Here is a 20,587-nt window from a genome sequence, read left to right as displayed (position 1 = left end):
ACATGTGTAAATAAATAAAAGTTTATTTTCATGAAGTGAGTATTGCCATCATAAGCCCATATGAATAGAACTAAATAGTCACACAATTAAACTTTTTACATTGAAAGCAATTGGAACATTTGGATTCTCTCATCTTCAGCTGGAGCCGCCCCTGTCTTTGAGAAGTTTACCAAGCACACTATTCTGTTTTAAGACCTTCAGGTTGGAAACGTCTTCAGCAATAACAGGAACTTCAGAGGTGTGATTTGGACCCTCAGATTCGCTCTCGCTGTCCGACAGAGCTGTAAGAAGTGCGTCGTTCTCATACGTAGGAAAGTAGTATCTGGGAAAACAGCACATGATATTTTAAAGAGACCATATTATATTTGGGGTTGTACTAGAATGTTCTAAAAACTTTATTTTTCAAATATTTTACATTGTTGAAGCACCTCTCTTTCATTCCACAGTCGAACCTCTGTTGTTTGAACCATATTGGTACAACAATATAGCCTAGGACTGTTATTAATGTCACACGCAGGTGGGGGAGTAATAACTTCTGCTATATTAATCTATTCAAGCTTCAAGATGCTGCTATAACGAACATGGCATCTAATGACTACTTCACTGTTTTTGTTCCATGCCATTTCGCTTTATTTGATGTTTGATTCATCGGTAACACTTTACAATAAGGTGGTATTAGTTAACGTTAGTTAATGCATTCGTTAACATGAACTAACTTGAACATGAACAATACCTCCGTTCTAGCCTAGAAATCTAGACGCACCCTAGCGGCAGCAAATCTAATTTGCAGCCAGGGCGTCTAGCAACTCTCCGTTGGCTTGCGAGCTGGAAAAACCAAACTCTAGTCAGGCCAATCACATCATGTATAGAGTCGGTGGGCGGGATTAACATAATGACGGCAGAGTTGTTGCAGTTTCGCAAGCTACTTGTAAACAAAGAAGCTGGCGAACAGCGTTTTTTTTTAATCGGCTTTGGCCACGACTCAGGAAGACTTGGAGTTAAGCTTTTCTTTGAGAAGAGAACAAAGAACGGCACTGAAGTCATTCTTAAGAAAGGAAGATGTGTTAACACGATATTAATAATGCATCAGTAAATGTTGAAATGAACATAAACAAAGACAAATAAATGGTTTATAAGTGCAGTTCATTATTAGTTAATGTTAACTAATGTAGTTAACTAATGTTAACTAATGAACCTTATTGTAAAGTGTTACCGATTCATCGTGGGTTCTCTGATACGTTACACTCTCTAATTTTACATACATGCGCACTCTTCAAAAATGCAGCTGATTGTTGATACGCTAAAATATATAGATTAAACTGTATACATATATGAAACATCCTTTCCCGAAATTAATTTTAAAAACATTTTTAGAAAATTGAGTGTTCGTCAGAGTGGTACAAGACCTAAGGAACTTTGTTGCACTTGAACTTGGAATACACACAAAATACATGGACTGGATTCAAGGAGTGTATGTGGTTGAAATAAAAAAAGTAACATATCCTTCCAACGAGGGTCAATTTAACCCCGATAGGAATGTATGGAATGTGAGTTTTTTTGTTTTAATTTGACAAAAAAAATTGAAAAAATCTGGGACAATCCAGAACAATCACACACTAATGAAGGCATCAGACTATAGAACGTCCCCAATGCAGAACACTCACATGCATACACACATATACATGTACACAAACACACCTAGTAATTCCCGTTAAAATGAATGAGAGATCATATAGTGGGGGCAATGTTTGTTTTTTTCCTACATTTTTTAAAATAAAAAATCAATGTCACAATGCACACAGATATGAAGTGGTTAGATTGGAACATTTACAATGCAGAACACCCCCCACCCCAAGTTGAAAGAATGTGCATAAATTATTTAGTTATTATTTATTGATAAAATCTAGTAATTTGAAGGAAAATAAAATAAAAAAATGAACAAAAAATCTCCAAAGAATTGCATTAAAAAATGAAATGATTCGCTCGCCATTCTCGAGTAAAGGATTTGGACGCTGACTGGTGCTCTTTTATATGTTAATGTTATTAATTAGGCGGCGTTTCTGAAACCATTCAGCTATACACAATTTCAAGATCATTTGTGATTGATAAAATTTCACTTCTGGATGTTACACTTTTTTTTGTGCATACTTTCATTCTCTGAATCACACGTACGTTGATAAATGAGGGCCCTGGGGCCTCATTTATAAAACTTTGCGTAGGATTTGCGTCAGAAGTGGCGTACGGATGAAACATAGGACGTGCGTACGCACAGAAATATTCGGATTTATAAAACCGTGCGCACGCACATCCTACGCAGTTTTCCCTTAATAAATCACAATCAATTCTACATGTAGCGTAGCTTTTGCGGCTTCATGTCACGCCCATAGTTGCCCATAAATAGTCCGTGAAACGCCCACAAGTTAATATTCATCGATTGCGAAATCATGGCAAACACAGAGAGGAAATCCAAAAAACGTAACTTCACTCAATGTGAAGTAGAAGTTATCGTTGGCGAGGTGGAAAAGAGGAGAAAAATATTTTTTGGAGGGCACAGTGTGGGCATTACTAATGCCAAAAAGGCACTTGAGCGGCAAAAGGTTGCAGACGCCGTAAATGTTGTAGCCTCACAACCTCGGACCATAGCCGAAATAAAAAAGAAATGGTCGGACATCAAAGTCGAGGCAAAAAACCGTCTAGCGCTCCATCGCCAGAGTGCCACGGGTGGGGGAGAGGGGACACCGGAGCTGACCCCTCTTGATGAGAGACTGGCGGCAATTATTGGGGAATCCCTATTAATCCCTATCCCTATTATCTACGTGGAAATGGGAAATAGTTCAGTGCAAATGTAATTTGTTGCAGCTTTCTGAATGGTTGAGACATACGTCATATGTTATTTTATTGAAAATAAAACAAACTAAAGGCATTTGCATGAATACCATGATTCCGTAGCTGATGAAGAAATTTATACTATGAAAACAACTTTCCCCAGTGGACAATTAATACATCTATCTATCTATTTATCTATATATCTCCCAATTATCATCTATCTGTCTATCTAATTGCATCTATATCTGCTCCGCCAGACGGACACATTGACGAGAATATCAGTTTTGTACATTATTTCGTTCTGTTTACCATATTATTTATGAGGATGAATTGCATAACATGCCAATATTGTTGCAGAACATATTTCACTTTTTTTTTTTTTTTTTTTTTGCATTTCTGTTGTAATTTTCGTTTGATTTTGTTTGTTTTACACTGTAGATTGATCAAACGGGTGTTCGTGTAGGCTGTTAATTGTAAGACTTGCTTTGTGAAGTCTTCATGTTATTTATGAGAGGCAGTATTGCCATTTCTTTTACACAACGGTCTACAGTTTCACACACTTTCACGTGTTTCTTCCATCTGCCGACGGTGTCGCCCTTTCTCATTTCACCCGTTTTTGTGCGTACGCCTGGGTCAGAGCTTGCGTGAAGGACCGCACATTTTCCCGTCAAGTTTGCTTTTTATAAATACCAATTATTGCGTAGAGAGTGGCGTACGCCTTCTTTTGTGCGTACGCAACGTTTATAAATGAGGCCCCTGGTCTCTATGAAGCCCCTCCTTCTGAAAAGCACAATGTGCTCTGATTGGTTGGCAGGATCAGTGTGTTGTGATTGGTCAACCACTTTGGAGTGCGTTTTAGAAATGTCACACTCCTTACCATTACTGCGAGTTTCAACACACAAAACTAAAACACAACTCAACCAGGCCTCGTCCCTTTTTGTTTATGACTTGGGCGGGATTTATTTAAATGACGAATATTTAAATATGTTCGTTCCGGAAGAAAACTCAGGACTGCAATCGAGGCGTTCCAGGGAGTTCAGAAACAGTGCGCACTGAATTAGAGAATAACTCCCTTTGTGCTTTGTATCTTTGCAGACCTTTTTCATGCTCAAACAGCAACATTACACACTAAAGAAAGCTGAACATAATAAACATAATAGAGGACTTATGAACATACAAGAGTCAGTGCTCATTCTGATGTTCTATGTCAATTTCAATTTTATAATACGGTTTCGTTTTTAAATTACAGATATGATGCATTCACAGTCTTAATCGATCCTAATATTTAATATAACAAGTGATATAATTTTTTCGTTGTTGTTATTTTTAGTGGTTTTATTTAATATAAAACAAATAATATAAAATACTAAAGAAATGTAATACTTACTGCGGTTGGTCCCAGTGCGAGACTTCAGGCAGCTGCATCACATGACCTTTGTTAACAAGGTGTTGCACTAGTTCCTCTTTGCGTTCAAACTTCTCCTGGCAGCAGTAGCAGCGGCACTGGTGAAGCTCACGACGGATGTAATTCACTAGTTTGACTTGTTGATAAAACTTTAGGTCTGGACAAACGACACAAATTACATTAAAGACCTTCTGTGTGGTCATGGGTTCCTCTCAATAACAGGCCAAAATTACTGTTGATTCAATTATACTCACTTAAAACGGTTTTTAATTTGTGCAGGTCAAATTCATGAGTTTCCTGGAAAAAAATGTAATTATATTAATGAAGCTGATGTAAAAATGCATAGAACATACAGTACATGTGACATACCTTTTACAAGCCCTCAAATATAGAAATGGTCTCATTTACCTCCATGTGTGTGTAAATTTTCTCCATCGTCTCTGCTTGCTGCTCACAAAACAGACACACGGCACACACGGGGTGGGCCTGCCAGTCCGACCAATCGCTGAAGAGATTGCAGAATATTTGAATGAAAATGTGACCAGTTTTTTTCTTCAGCCTGAAGATCAAGAAAAAAGATGAAGGCCTTACTCATCCTCATCTTCAAACAGCTCCCTGTCATCTTCAGACTGCACCTCCTCCCATGTCTTCCCCAACTCCTGCAACATTGAAACGGCACAATAGTGTAAACAGGACGAAACAGATTTCATGCTGAGAATGTATTTGTTCAGGTGAGAAATATACTACAGACCAAAGCATGGACATACCAGGTAATTGATGACGTAGAAGCGATCGTAGTCATTGTTTCTGGCGTTAATTCGTCGATGCTGCTTTTTCCTCATGTGATCCTTCAAGGTGGTTTTGTCTCGGAACGTCTTCTCACAGTACAGACACTGCATGCTATGTAAAATAATGTTAATATGAATGTCTAGTTTCACAAGCCAATTTTTTATGCCAATTTAAAATATACAGCTATTTCGTTTGTAAATTAAAATGATATCATATTTAAGCACATGCTTGAAAGTGCCTAAATATTACATGGGACAATAGACCAAACAAACTTGCTTGAAAAAACAAAGAATAAATCAATTAACAACAAGAGATTTTCAGTCAATGGACTCAATAGGAAAACTAAAAATCTTTAAATTTACAATATAATATATACAAATATATATTTAAAAAAAGAACAAAAAAAATACAGTGTAAATGATCTTATGCCTTTAAATTTTCCTCTATTTATACGTCACTAACCCAAAAACTAACCCTACTTGGTGACTTTGGATTAATGCAATGACAACAACCACCAAAAGAGGGCGTTCATACCTTCTTCATCTCCATTTTAATTTTGAAATTTGAGATAATAATGGTATAATATATACTGCATATATATATATTAAATCTTAAAACATTCACTTCTCCAGTTTCCACTCCAGAGTGTCGAGGAACTCAGTGCAGTAGACGATGTTGTCAGGCAGGCCGATGCTGAACGAGTGTTCTTTAGCCATGTGGTTCAGCAGGAAAGACCTGCAGTGACGGCACAGGGTACAAATACAGCACTTTAAACCTGAATATGTAGTGCTGTTTAGTACTGTGAGTTACAAAAAACACATAAAATAATAAAGCAAAAATAGCAATTTATATCTAGATGAACGTCAGAGTGGAGGAATGAAGATCGGTGGCTTGTGTGACGTCACCATACAGTGAAAACTGTATTCTTGAATTTTGCTTAGCTCACTCTGACACCGCAAGGAAATCTGTCTAGGCCATTCAGTCAAATTAGCTCATTAAAATTCATGTGCAGTCTTCATCTTGGTATGATTAGATTTTCCTTTGCAAATTGAGTTGCATGGCCTTGCAGATGTTTCATGCCAAATGTATTATATAGTAGTGAATAATAGAATTTTTTTATTTAATATTAAATATATTTTATAATTAAATATAAGCAATAAGGTGCGCGAGGATGTGCTATGGTAAATAAGTCACGGCTAAAGGGCGTTCATTGTCATAGCTAAAAAAACACAGCTATTGATCAATCAGAATCAAGTACTGGAACTAACCAAGATATAGATATATATATATATGTGTGTGTGTGTGTGTGTGTGTGTGTGTGTGTGTGTGTGTGTGTGTGTGTGTGTTTGTGTATGTGTATGTATAGTATATTGTATATACATATATGATTTAAAATATATATATTCATATATGAGTATACATATACGATATGTAAAATATATAAAACATAGAATTAATAAATGATCTATCTATAACATTTAAGAATATTGTACTTAGTATTTTGTTACATTTATTAATAAATGTATGTATGTATGTATGTATGTATGTATGTATGTATGTATGTATGTATACATACATGTATGTATATATATATACATATACACACACACACACACACACACACACACACACACACACACACACACACACACACACACACACACACACACACACACACACACACACACACACACACACACACACACACACACACACACACACACACACACACACACACACACACACACACACACACACACACACACACACACACACACACACACACACACACACACACACACCAACTACTATTTATTACTAAATAAAACAAAAATATTTAAAAAATATTACATATTACTATATAACAATATATAATAAATAATGGCTAGTTACAAATATGAATTATTAATTAATACAGAGATTGAATCAGTGGTAGAGGTCATGTCCAAGAGGACAAAAATCAAAATGTCAACAATTTCACTTCAAGATATGATTAGAAATTAGGAATGAATTCAAAATAAGTTGTAAATGCAACTGACAGTGGTAGATTACATCATTTAACATCAGCATACAGGGATGTATGCGTGTCTGACCTATAGACCTTACTCACAGAAATGGCATCTTTGATTTTTAATGGGAATGAAAGCGAGGCCGTGAGGGATGGACATTCATCTCTTCTGTGGGTTGTACTGTTATTTAATCTGTTTTTGGACGAAACACTTAAAAAATGTCTTTCCAAGAAATTTCATTAGACAAAAAACCCCAGACAACATGAGCTGTGGAAAATGATAAGTGATCTAGGAGCTTTAAACAGCTTTTTACAGCGTATGCCATTGAAAACACACTAAGTCTATCCCTCACAGCCTCACTTTCACGGCCTATTCAAGGTCCATCCAGAAGCAATAGTCACCTGTTTCCAGTAAACTCCTCACTGCAGAACATACATGTGCGATGAAACATTGTATCGTCCCTCTCGTTTTGCTGCTGCTCTAGAACTTTCTCCTATAAAAACATTTCAAACTTTCATCACAGACTTATCTAGCATTATAAGACATCACTATAGTACACATTATACATTTGGTTACATAATTGGGAGCCTATAAACAATATTCATAATTGGTATGAATCTCAGTGCAGTGTGATTTTTATCATTCTGCGTTTCTGAAAACCCGCTGTTCGATTGCCATAATCATTGATAATTATCACAGACGCAATCTGCAAATGATTGGTGTTTAATAAACAGAGCTAATCCTCTCAGCTCGAGTTTCATCGATGTGCAGCGTGTCACCGAGTGATTGAGAAAGGTCACAGCTGCACTGTTCAACAGCTGGTCGCCACACTGCAGCGCGACTGCAGTGGTGCTGTGGTTGCCTAGCAACCACAATTGCAGATTTTTGCCAGAGATGAAATGTGTGTAAGATGATTGTGTTGACTCATAATATCGCTGCAAAAACAATCTGTACGGGGGGAGTGGGGATTTTCACTGAACACTGTGTAAATTGTTTCGTCAGAACTTTCAGGTACAGTACGGAACCACTGTGGGAGTTCTGGCTACCCATAATGCTTTCATTACACAGCCATTACTTTTGTCATACAATAAGATTGTAGTTTTGAATTGTCGTTTTGATATACAACAACAACAAAAAAAAAATCGATGCTAAACTTTCCAAGTGATACATCAGTTCACATTATTCATAAGTTTTTAAAACAAAAATAAGTTTGTTTCAATAATCTTTAAAAAAAATGTAATAACATTTTCAATCTATTAAATGACATTTTCTATCTGACGTAATAGGATTTGTGGGTAGGAAAAATGATTAACCAAAATATATTTTCAATAACATTTTACATGATACATATAATTATATCAGCATTTTCACCAAAAGATCATTTCACAATAAAATAATCAAAATATTCCTTTTTTACCATTTAAAGTCTTCTCGTATGATGTCACTCATACACTGTAAACCCTAATGCTCAAAATAATTAATTGGTTGGAGTAGGGTAAACTTAAATAAATGAAATAAATTAGTTCAATCAAATGAACTTTTATGAGTATTTATAACTTTCTTTTTCTTTTGAGTTCACAAAACTGACACATTTTAAGTAATTGAATTATTTCATTGTTTTGAGTTTTATGAACTTGATTCTTTTAAACTTTTGAAACTAGGCTGGGATTTCTATTTCCCAGCATGCTTTGCCATGACACTCAAAGGGAGAGTAAATGTTAAAATGAAAGCTGCTGTCCGCTGTTTTTTTGTGTTCAAGATTTACAAAAATTATATAAATGAGAATGTATAACATGAATCCGTTTTCCAAACCGTGTCTTTGTCTTAAGGCCTGTTCACACCGGGACGATTTTCGCGCGCGTTTATCGCCGACGTTAAACGCCTCGTGACTAAACAATGGGCGCCAATGTGAGTGTTCACACCGACGCGTAAAACGCCAGGCGTAAAAGCGAGTTTTAACGAGAGATGCAGTTTGCAGCTCTCTTATTCCTGCTTTTAACATTTATTTCACACTAGTTTTAGTTTTCTTTTTAATAAATAATTACTTAATTAAAACATCAAAATATAGAGATAATATTATATACATTAATATTTTTTTATATGGACAAGTTAATTGTTAGGCATTAAAAATAAGCAAAATTATTTATTAAAGACACTGACAGAAAAACACTGACATTCTGGATTCCGGCGGCAATAAAATCACAGACTAGCCCCTGACAATGATGAAAATACCTTTCGACCCTACAAGAAACAATGACCGTCCGAATAGGGCTTTTGACAGTAGATGGCGCTTATGGAACAGCAGAAATATATTGAAATAGCTTCCTCCCGTAATGCTGTTTTGTTCTGGCTTTGGCAGCGCATGAAGGCCATTTTTTGTAATAGCACCATGCTACTCTAACAAAATGCAGTTCATGCTTAATTCAAGCACTTTCAATGACCTTTGTTTGTTTTCAAGTACTTTCCAGGCCTTGAATCCATGTGTCTGAAATTCAAGAACTTTCAAGTACTTTCAAGAGGCGTGGGAACCCTGTAGATAAAGCTAGCCAAGTTTCCACTACTAAAATATTTAAGTTGAGATTACATCATTTGAAGTTAAATGTATGAATTAGCTTAGTGTAGTGTAGCATGTACCATTATGTTTTTATTACCTCAAAAATAGGCATTTCTATCTCCATTAGGGATGGCTGATGCAAAACTGACGTTTCGGCGCTTTGTCGAGATCCCAAAGCGCAGATGTTTCGAAACACTGCTCCGAACTGTGATTCGAAACACCCATGTCACGTGACTACAGCTAAATGAAGCTTCGAAGTGTTTCATCAGGTGGCGCCTGTCGAAACTGCGTTTGATTGAAAGGGGCGGGAACAAACCACACAGTCACACGTCTGTATGAACCTAATTCCCCACAGTTGAAAAGTGAAGTTAATCCATCTTCACCTCGTGGGTTTTTGTGAGAGGAGAGAGATTTTGTGATAGCAGTGATTTTCCCTCATTTATATGTACTCGCTAAAAAATAGTTGTGCATGCCAGCAACAAGTGTCCCTTGCAAGAGGATTTTTTCAAAGGCTCGAGAAATGATATGTTAAAAAGAAGTCGGCTAAGTCCTTCAACAGCAGAGCAAATCATATTTTTGATTAAAAATGTCATGTAACAAATGTGACACATTGTGGCTTTATTTATTTTATTAATGTTCCTTTTCATGACCAAAAAAAACCTATAGTTATTCACAATGAGGAGGCTACAAGATCATGTCGTTGTCAGACAGATGTTAAAAACTTTTTTTTGTCAAGGTTATTTCAGATCAACACATGCAAGTGACCACTAGGTGTCGCCGTAGAGACGGGTGTTGGATTGATTCGAAACAATATGGCAAATTTGCTTCAACTGTTTCAGTGCTTCACGAAGCCTCGGTCTGCCCATCACTAATCTCCATACACCACGGGTCACCTTACAGTGAAATCGCCATTTTGTGCTGCCATGTTTCTACAGTAGCCCTTAATGGACAAACTTCTCTACAGAGCGCTAGTCACTCTCTGCTCTCTCCGACGATGACATTTTTGTCCTGTATTGGCCACCGTAGCTTCTATATGTGCTCCGAAAGGAAGGGGTGCAATTCACAACCTCACCGCTAGATGTGGCTAAAAATCACACCGTGCACCTTTAAAACTTTTAATTACTTTTGCCCCATCATACACCCGGTGCAAACAAGTGTTTCTTGCTAGTTTGAGCCCGACGCAGTTATCATTTTCACGTTCTGCGCCACGTTATTTAAATAGCAAATGCACTCGTGCTGTTCTGAAAACTGCTGTTCTGTGTGTTCAGGCACATTGTTGGTGCGTTGCTATTTTGAGGCAACTGAAAACACAGTATTTTTTGTGTTATTTAAAGGGCGCGTTAGTAATATGCGCCTATAGGTGGGTCCACAATGCATGTAGACTCTGCTTATTACACACACAGGGATGCGCAGCAGCACACAAACATTTTTAAATATAAAAAATTTAATGATTCCTCTCTGGAGAAGCGTTTAGTCCTTTCGCTCGCAAATTCCGCCATGTAAATAGTGAAATCCGCCATGGTGCAAGCACAACTGGCTTTTAAAGGGAATGGGAGATCAGACTCTGATTGGTTTATTGCACATTACACCCAAAACACACCCATTACTGCGCCAAGATCGTTAAAATAAGGTCCAGAAACATAAAAATGTTTATGTAACTGAATTTTTTTTTTTGTTGCATTTTACCAACTTATTTGGGTTTACAGTGTATTCTAGGGATTCTGCATTTTAGTCCGACTGGAATCTGTGCTGCTGTAGGATCAGTTTTGAATCTTCATAAGCTAATATCACACAGGGTGCGAGCTGATCTCTGAGCAGCACTCCTAACCTGACAGACAGTCGCAGGTCCTTGTCTTTTTACAGACACTCACCAGTCGTTTCTGTTGTAGCTGCTCTCTAAGGATTCTGTCCTCTGGCAGCGCATCACATAATAGGAAGTAGAGCTCTTGTTGTTCTAAAATGACACAAAGCAGAGTTTTGGTTATTAGAGTCCAGTGTAAAAAGGACACAAGACTTTAGACTTCACATTTAAATCATACAATTTAAAGGGCTATTTCTCAGACAGGTGTTATTTTAGAATTATTTATATACACTATTATTGTATTTGTTAATATTTTGAATTAGCCTTTTTTATATTCTCGGTTTTATTTTAGTATTAAACTTAAACTTATTTTATTTCAGTTAGATGCCAAAAGCAACATTTCTCATTTTCGTTTTTTAAGATTATGTTTTTCATATAATTTTTTCTTTTAGCTTAATTTCAATTAATGAAAATATTTTTTTTAAGTTTTATTTAATAATAACAACACTGCCCAAGACCTTGAATCAAGACTATAAACAACTATGACGGTTGATTTGTCCACATGTATTACATTTCTACCCCACATCACAGAAGGCACTTTGTTTCTTATTTTCAATACATTTTTGTATGAGGTTTGCCATTTCATCACTTGAAAGATTAACAAAACTTTTGTGTTCGCTTGCAACCTTTTTCAAACGCAAAAGTTTCTTATTTTTTCCCCGTTTCTATCGCCATAGGGCTTTTCACACTTGAAACAGTTAACCCTGGGTAAACTGAATCCAGTGTTATCTTGCTTCACGTTTCTCACTGCTCATAAATTTACCAACAATTAATCCTGGGTATCCAGAAGCTGATGTTTCACATTGTACATTACTAAACCCTGGGTTAATGTTCTTATTTGCATATTTGCAAATGTGTCATTGATGTGACCTGTTCACATAACTCAATTTATTTATAAAGCACTTTCAAAACCATGGACCAAATGGACCAAAGTGCTGTCCATAAATAGTAAAAACTCAAAAATTCATACAAACATAACACCAAGTAAAACAGCAAAACATAACACCAAGTAAACCATGTAGCCAAACACTAAACGTACTGTAAATATACAATGTGCATTGTTTCCGAGACTGTCCAAAACATTCAAATATGTACACGATCGATCGGTTGTTTGTTGCAAGGCATTTAGCTTTGACATTCTAACACAGAATTGTTTCACACTGTATATGTTTGGCACCACAATGCAAAAGCAGTGTTAACCCTGGAGCTCTGGAGCAGGGTTTAAAAACCCTGGGTAAAAAGCTGTGCTAACCCCGCTTTAACTACGGTTAAATGCAGTTTAGAATGACGAAAAACCCCGGGTTAAGCGCAGTGTGAAAAGACTTCATGTTCCTTTAGTGGCTCTGCAAAATTTTGTTCATCTGCAAAATCGCAAAGTGAGGAAATAGCAAAAGAAAACACAAAGAAAACGAAAAGTGGAACGCAAAAACATTGACATAATTTTCCCTACCATCTCATATTTTTTCCCCCATCACCATGTCCCTTTAGGGGCTCCATAGAATTTGTTTTATACAAGGTTTGCATTTTTTGCAACCCTATTACTAAAATGTTAAATTCTTGCATGATTTTGTAATTCCAGCTATAAACATAAAAATACTACATAAAAATTACATTAAAAAAAAAAAAAAAAAAGGTTTGTAAGTAGCAGGGATGCATTTTTGTCAAAGATTTGACAAATTATATGCAAGATAATAGCTTACAACAAAAAAAACATGTGATTTGCTATTAAATTAGTTCATTATAAATTCCATAACTATTATAAAATGCAAATACAAAATTGTTCAGCTCAAATGTTTCTTACCTTCAGGACCTTCAGAATTGGTCTTGATAACACTGCAGAAGTCTGTGATGGGTATTTCTGTAAACCGTTTCTTCCAGTACGACATATATCTGCAAATGGTTTCATTATTGTGTGTTATTTGTATTGTTCCGGTCTAATATCTCTTTAGAGAAATGCTGAGACATGTAGGTTACAAATCATGTGAAGTCTCACCGTGGAAAGTCTGCAATGAGTTTGACATCAGCAATAACCAGTTTGTGATCCAACACCATGTGCTTAAGAATTTGGTCTTTTTCGGAAGAGGGAAAAGAGTCGGAACAGAGCACACAGGTCACCGGATGACCATCGCTGGAGGAGGCGAGACAAGCACTACCACATAGCTGCTCAGGGAAACAAAGCGGCTCTAGTATACAATCCTGTTCACCTAGCAATGAGAAAAAACATGTCACAACACATCTTAAAACATTAAATAAAATATGATACACAAATATCTATCCTCATTTCATACATCCAACAACCTTGCATGATATCATTACACAAACAAGCAGCTGATTCACACAAAATGAAGGTGTGACTCATGTAAACAGCAGGTTATCCTCTAAAACCGGATACATTTGTGCTCATAAGTGCACTTTAGGAGTCGTTTTGTCACTTTGAAGTGAGCTTTTGCAGTGGCAGATTAAAGGGTTAGTTCACCCAAAAATGAAAATTACGTTACAAAGTCCATCTCACTACAGTGGTTCTACAAGAACTTTATGAAGCGACGAGAATAGTTTTTGTGCGCCAAAAAAACCCTAAATAACGACTTATATAGTGATGACTGATTTCAAAACACAGCATCATGAAGCTTCGAAGCGTTATGAATCAGCGAGTCGAATCATGATTCGGATCGCATGTCAAACCGCTGAAATCACGTGACTTTGGCGATCCAAACCGCTGAATCGACTCACTGATTCATAACGCTTCGAAGCTTCATGATGCTGTGTTTTGAAATCAGTCATCACTATATAAGTCGTTATTTCGTTTTTTTTTGCGCACAAAAACTATTCTCGTCGCTTCATAAAATTATTGTAGAACCACTGTAGTGAGATGGACTTTGTAACGACGTCTTTAGTACCTTTTATGGGTCTTGAGAGAGTACAGTGCATTGTTTCAATGGAGGACTTTCTGAGCCATCGGATTTCAACTAAAATATCTTCATTTGTGTCCCGAAGATGAACGGAGGTCTTACGGGTGTCGAACGACATGAGGGTAAGTAATTAATGAAAGAATTTAAATTTTTGGGTGAACTAACCCTTTAAACTAAAGGATCACTCATCTATTAGAAGATAGTTCATCCATAACAACTCCAACCACCCACTCCCTGCTTGGGAAAACAGCTTAAACTAGTCTAAGATGGTCTACTGGTTTGAGCTGGACTGCCTAACCAGTCAGACTGGTCTGTTGCTGATTATAAAGGGTTTTTAGCTGTTTTCCATCAAGAAGACCAGATTTGGAAGGCTGGGAGACAGGCATAAAGTAGCTTTGCCGAGTAAACCACCAATACATATCAGTATTACAATAGGATAAGTTATCATCCGGTGTCCTTGTCAAAAAAAAAAACCATGTGCCATGAAAAGCAATTGCATCACGGTAATAATTTATATGCAGAGTTGTTGTACTAACATTTGAAATAGATAGTTGACGGGCATGTTTACGAAAATCAAAATAGAACTTTTTAAAAAATCTAAACATTAAAATAAACGCAAAACAACGTACTATAATGGCAACATATCTGCCAATATGTTACATTTGGTTAACCAACCTGTCAAATTAGTGCTGTGCATCTGAGCTGCCATGTTTTTTCTTCAAGTCACGTGACCTGGTGGATGACTCATCGGCCAATCAGAGTTAAACCATCGCTTGGGATGCAGTCTTTGGGTATTGTAGTTTTCTATCCAAGCGTTCTCATTCAATTCCTACATCTCCCATGAGCCAATGGTGTTTTTCTTCAGGGCTGAGAAGTGTGGTGTATGTGGGATGCTGCTGTGGCTCTGCCCTCAGAACAATACAGTGCAACCCTGTGTAACAACAATATGGATAGTATCAGCCGTAATTGCCCTGTTTTATAGCACATTTTATTTTACTTGACGCGGGAAAAATGTGGATACCGACTGAACATGAAAAATATGGCGTTGGTAAGTAATATATTTACATTATTGTGCCGCATCGTTAATAAAAACGCAAGTTAAATCGCTGCAGGTGCGATAATGAGCCGTGACATCCACAATCTGATGGCAGATGAAATGTCACATCATTTTCCGCTGATTTAAAATATTGAAGGCAAGTGACAGAATAATGCATATCGCATAATTTTTTTTTACAATTATTTTTCATTTGCGGCGGGAATTATTTATTTTGTTTTTCTTTATTCATTTGAATGGTCATCTTGAATAGCTCTTATATGCAGCAATAAGAAATAGCCGCAGTAAAGACTGATCTTTTGTCTTTTTACAGACGCTCTAATTCATTTACTGAAATTATGATTTTACCATAGACTGTAAGGATTTTACATCTAAAATCGAAACAATACTGTTCTATTTGACAAATAGTATATTCATCATTATCAGTCCTATCTGTTATTACACAGCAACCAATAACGTAACGTATTTACGTTATTTTAATATTTATTTAAATATCTATCTATCTATCTATCTATCTATCTATCTATCTATCTATCTATCTATCTATCTATCTATCTATCTATCTATCTATCTATCTATCTATCTATCTATGTGTACCCACACACACAAACCCTGTTTACATATTGATAAATGAATTATGGACTAAATTACATGAAATCATGCTTGTATTAAGTGCAACCAAGTTTCAGGGCAAATTAAATGATAACCTCAGTGATCTCCTTTTTATTTTTTGTAAGTTTGTTGTGATAGCAGCTGACAGTTTGAAGGATGATTTTTGGCAGATGAGCAGCAGAGCAGTCTGGAATCTGCTCATCTCTCATTGGCTGATAGCTAGAGACAAAGTCAGTTGAGGAGTCCAGTATTACAGAGGAGTTCACATGGACCTCAGGTCTTCTATGATCTCATTCACTACAGCTTTACCCAAATAAACAACAGGGTGACATTTGGTCATCACTTAGAAGGAGAGAAGGTCAGAGCAAAGAAGAGTGGTGGTTTGAAGGGGCAGGGAGGGTTGGACTATAAACAAAGCCTCTGTTTCTCTGTGCTTTAAATTGTAGAATGATATTATGGCGAATCGGGAAACGATTTTCTTTATTCACATTAGTGACAAGCCACATCTGGAGCATATTGCACTGGAAAATAGCTGCATATTACAGTGCTGCTTTTGGAAAGTGTACACAGCTACCGAAACCTTTATCAGTCATGAAATATGGATGGAGTCCAGCCGGGATGGCACACACACACACACACACACACACACACACACACGCATGCATACACATTTATACACAGGCGTGCACTGTAATCTTGGCCTCTCAGCCCTTTTGGTTGCAAAATCAGCTTAATGAACCATCTGCTATTTACAGTAAATGTATCATTAAATGCAATGGCATTTCAAACAAGAAAGTGTCTGTTGATCGTCACACCTGGCTTTTCCTCCAAAACCAAAGCTGATGAAAGGAAATGAGGCTGTTAAGTGAAGAGAATTTTGCCAATAAATGAACATTTTGTCTTTATTTTCTCACTTTTCTCTGTTGTGGAGCCCCAAAAGAGATTTTTTTTGTCCCTACAATTACATAAAATGGGGATTTGAGTGTTCAAACTTCGAAAAGGACCCGAACTGGCCTTAAATGTAGTCTATATTTTTTTCTGTGCAATATCCCAAGTCTTTTAATTAACCCCAAAATTAAAATTTTGTAACAAATGTTTCATGTTGTTCCAAACCTGTATGATTTTCTTTCTTTCTGTGGAACTTGAAAAAAATGTCAGTGGTGTTTTGGATCCCATTAACTTTAATTTGTACGGACAAAAAAACAGTACAAACATTCTGCCAAATGCCATGAGAGTTTTCTTTTAAACATCATCCTGAATGTCATTTCTGCATCCCTGCTGAATTGAGATGCTGATCGGCTAGTGATGAAAACCACCGTGTGGAATCTGCAGGCAACAGCTGTGAACAGACAGTTTGACAAGACCATATTGGTTTATAATTACGCCATAATGTTCAGAACATTTAATCAGTAAAGTGAAAGCTAATGTCACCAGCACATAACACTTTTCTTGTTACTTTTTGTTCCAGACTCCCACATGTACATCAGCGCCGTGTGACATCTCTTCCGATTGTTAAAGAATTTAGCGAAATTGAAGCATCAACCGCTTTACTTTCCGTCAGACCAAAAGCTGATCTTAGTCAAACTCTTTCGCGATAAAAGCTGCGATCGCCTCGTCCCGTTCCCGTGCTTCTCGGCTCGGATTTATGATGGGAGCGCATTCGGCATACAAATGAGTCTCTTGCTTTTGTCACATGCTGACTGGGCGCCTACTGTGCCCTGGTCAACAGGCACGCTGCCACTCTGAGAAAGAGATAAGATTGACAGATAAAGCTAGAAGAGGCCTAGTCAGCTGCTAGATCTGTGAGACGTTGGTGGGAATTAAATGAGACTTCCAGTGCACACATAAGCTCTGTTCCTAAATCTAGAGAGCATTTTAAGGCATCATGGGATGCAAAAGCTGAGGGTTGGCAGCAACATTATGCGGCCGTCTAATTTGGCCAAATCATGACAAGGCAGCACTCCATGTATCCTCCACAGCCGTCTTTAGAATTTTGTGTTTGAACTTCCGTTTTTGCGGCAGCTCTGTATATTTCTATGGCATCGCTGTCGAAGAGTAATTAGCTGGTGAAGTGGATTTACTTATTGTAGAGTTAACGAAAGTAGGGCTGCTTATGACCAAAAATGATAATATCGATTATTTAGGTCAATATGGAAATCACGATTATTGGTGGGTTATATGATCAAATACTTTTTTCATGATATGAGTAATCTTAAATGTCAGTGATATTTCACAAATATCAATACTTCAGCAAAAACTAATACTAGGTTAAATAATGTAAGCAAAAAGACAGCAATAAAATAAGAACAAAGAAACTAATTACAAACAAAACTAACAAAAAAAATTACAAAAAAGTTAAATAAACTTTAGGTTACTAACTGTTAGGGTTGGGTACCGTTCACATTTTTCACATTCTGAAATTCGGTACCGGTACCCAACGGTACCTTTTTTCGGTACTTTAGGGATGTTTACATCAATAACTGTAAAGAAACTGTAAGTCATTCATTGAAGTGTTATTGATATTATACCAGAGCTGCCTTGGGCTGCCATTGTCTGTGATGTTTGTTCACTGTAATATTTACCAGTAAATAGTAGGCTTCTAGCTACTTAATTAATTGAATTCATAAAAACAACCATATTATTATTTGTTTCTTTTTAATTCAATTTCTGTGAAAAGATCTCCCACAAATTCGGTGTTGTGTGTTATTTTCTGGTAATCAAATGACATAAAACATTGATTTATCTTTTAATTTAATGAAACTTTTTTTCAATGCTGCACAACTGAGCTTTATACCGTTAAAATTAAAACACAGAAGAAAAATTTAGAGATATTATATAAAAAATTCTACTGTAATATATTTGTCAAGTTAAACCAAACTTTTATTTCGACGGGTTGCCGCGAATACCTTTGAGTTTCTGTGTGTTTATGACATGACGGTAGTTTTTCTCAAATTAAACTAAAAATTCTCATGAAGTGACTCTCAGAGTGTAAAATGCTCTCAGAGTGTAAAATTCTCATGAAGTGTAAAATGCTCATGAAGTGACTCTCAGAGCGCCTCTGAAGATGACGGACATGCGTTTGTCCTCATATGAGATGGAAACACGCGACCGTCACGCAATTGTGTGTGTGTGTGTGAGGTAAATAAACTGCGGGTCAGCGGCATTCATTCACACAGACACGCAGGATTCGTATTTAAATAGTCTTTTTACAGTTAAATATATATCACCAGAAGAGTTCTCAGGTACCGAAATTTGGTACCGATTGATTTAATGTGAATCGGTACTCTGTAGTACCGACGTAATTCGGTCGGTGCCCTTAAAAGTACAGAGTTCGGTACCCAACCCTAACAGTACTAAAAGTAGTATTCAGGTAAATAATAGCCATCAACAGAAATTCAATAATCAAATTACACTGCTGTAGATACATTAAATATAGACTAATCCTTATTTAAAGGAACTGGATGTAGGATTGTGGCCAAAACTGGTACTGCAATCACTTTCAAATTACTGTAGAGCGGTGTATCCCCTCTCTCCCTCCCCCCTGACTCGAGGTTGCCAGATAGGCTGCAGCAGAGCCGTTGAAAATTATTATATGACTATAATATAATTATTATATTATATTATTATATGGCTCTGGGCTGCAGGATCCAGCAGGAACGTGGGCGTACGACAAGTCGTACACAGAAAGTTTATTTTTTCTTCTGTTAATTATTTTTATGCTTCATGAGAGATGTTTTGTGAAGTAATTATGTATCGCAAAAAGTTACTAATGGCGATTAGCCGAATATAATCGTAAATATGAACACTCGTATGTGACAGTACATTGTTAGAACAGTAAGTTAGTCTAACTTGGTTACGACATATTTGTGTGCAGGCTATTTGACCGTTTAGGCATGCAGACCTGCCAACATGTACGCATTTTTCGTACTCGGCACGCATTTTGACCCTTTGGTACGCTTGTACGATTCGCTGCTCTCTATGTACGCATTTTGTTTCATCTCGCATTTCGCCGGTTTCAGTGCAGTCTATGACGTTGACTCTGCTGCTGAGCCACAGCGTGAAAGTGGAGTGAAAAGCTTTCGGCCAATCAGAGCGCTTCATTTTAACCCTCCGCTTACATGCCCGCCCCTCCTATGCAAATGCTTCGAGTCCGCGCCGCGCGCGTTCGTTTCATTTCAGTCAGTGCTTCAAGCAAGCTAGGCAGGCCGGAAAACTGCAGCGTGCATGCCATGGCTGAACCGCCTCACAGAGATGCGCTGTTGGCGGTTACAGCCGCGGATGACTTGACGAAAAAATATATTTTAAATTTGGGCGAGTAGCGGTTGAACCAATCAAATGGAAAAAAATATATATGCATTCTTAAATATTGTTACAGTGCACTAAGCAAACCTGCAAGCTATGAGCCCAGCTGTCAGTATGGAGGCCTAGGCTAAGTTACTTCTCGTAGATATTTTAAAACAGCCAGTCGTTGTAGCCTACCACTCGGGAATAGGCATTTAAACAGACAGATTATGGAGTGATATAGAAATGGCATCGGGCAATGGCAGCGCGAGATGTTCAGAAGAACG

General features: G+C 37.1%; 1 protein-coding gene across 1 annotated transcript; it reads right to left on the bottom strand.

The window, feature by feature from the left end:
- Positions 1-15,104, bottom strand: znf277 (zinc finger protein 277). Its single transcript, XM_079809003.1, has 12 exons — positions 15,029-15,104; positions 13,438-13,648; positions 13,246-13,334; positions 11,455-11,537; positions 7,431-7,522; positions 5,645-5,755; positions 4,999-5,131; positions 4,823-4,890; positions 4,640-4,736; positions 4,486-4,528; positions 4,214-4,388; positions 1-322 (listed from the first exon to the last, which is right to left on the bottom strand). The coding sequence occupies exons 1-12, from the start codon at positions 15,060-15,062 to the stop codon at positions 136-138; spliced, it is 1,323 nt and encodes a 440-aa protein (XP_079665129.1). The 5' UTR covers positions 15,063-15,104; the 3' UTR covers positions 1-135.
- Positions 15,105-20,587: the final 5,483 nt, after the last annotated feature.

The sequence above is a fragment of the Gobio gobio genome, assembly GCF_949357685.1.
Source record: "Gobio gobio genome assembly, chromosome: 25".
In the NCBI taxonomy this organism is placed as follows: domain Eukaryota; kingdom Metazoa; phylum Chordata; class Actinopteri; order Cypriniformes; family Gobionidae; genus Gobio; species Gobio gobio.
The sequence above is the reverse complement of the archived record's forward strand: the minus strand, read 5'-3'. Positions and strand labels throughout refer to the sequence as shown.

What these genes read in the sequence shown, in the direction of transcription:
- znf277 (XM_079809003.1), bottom strand. Translation starts at nt 15,062, where the DNA reads ATGGCAGCTCAGATGCACAGCACTAATTTGACAG. An exon ending in GAGGAGTTTACTGGAAACAG is followed by an intron (nt 5,756 to 7,430) that starts GTGACTATTGCT and finishes CCGTCACTGCAG; the next exon opens with GTCTTTCCTGCTGAACCACA. An exon ending in AAATTTACACACACATGGAG is followed by an intron (nt 4,529 to 4,639) that starts GTAAATGAGACC and finishes ATTTTTTTCCAG; the next exon opens with GAAACTCATGAATTTGACCT.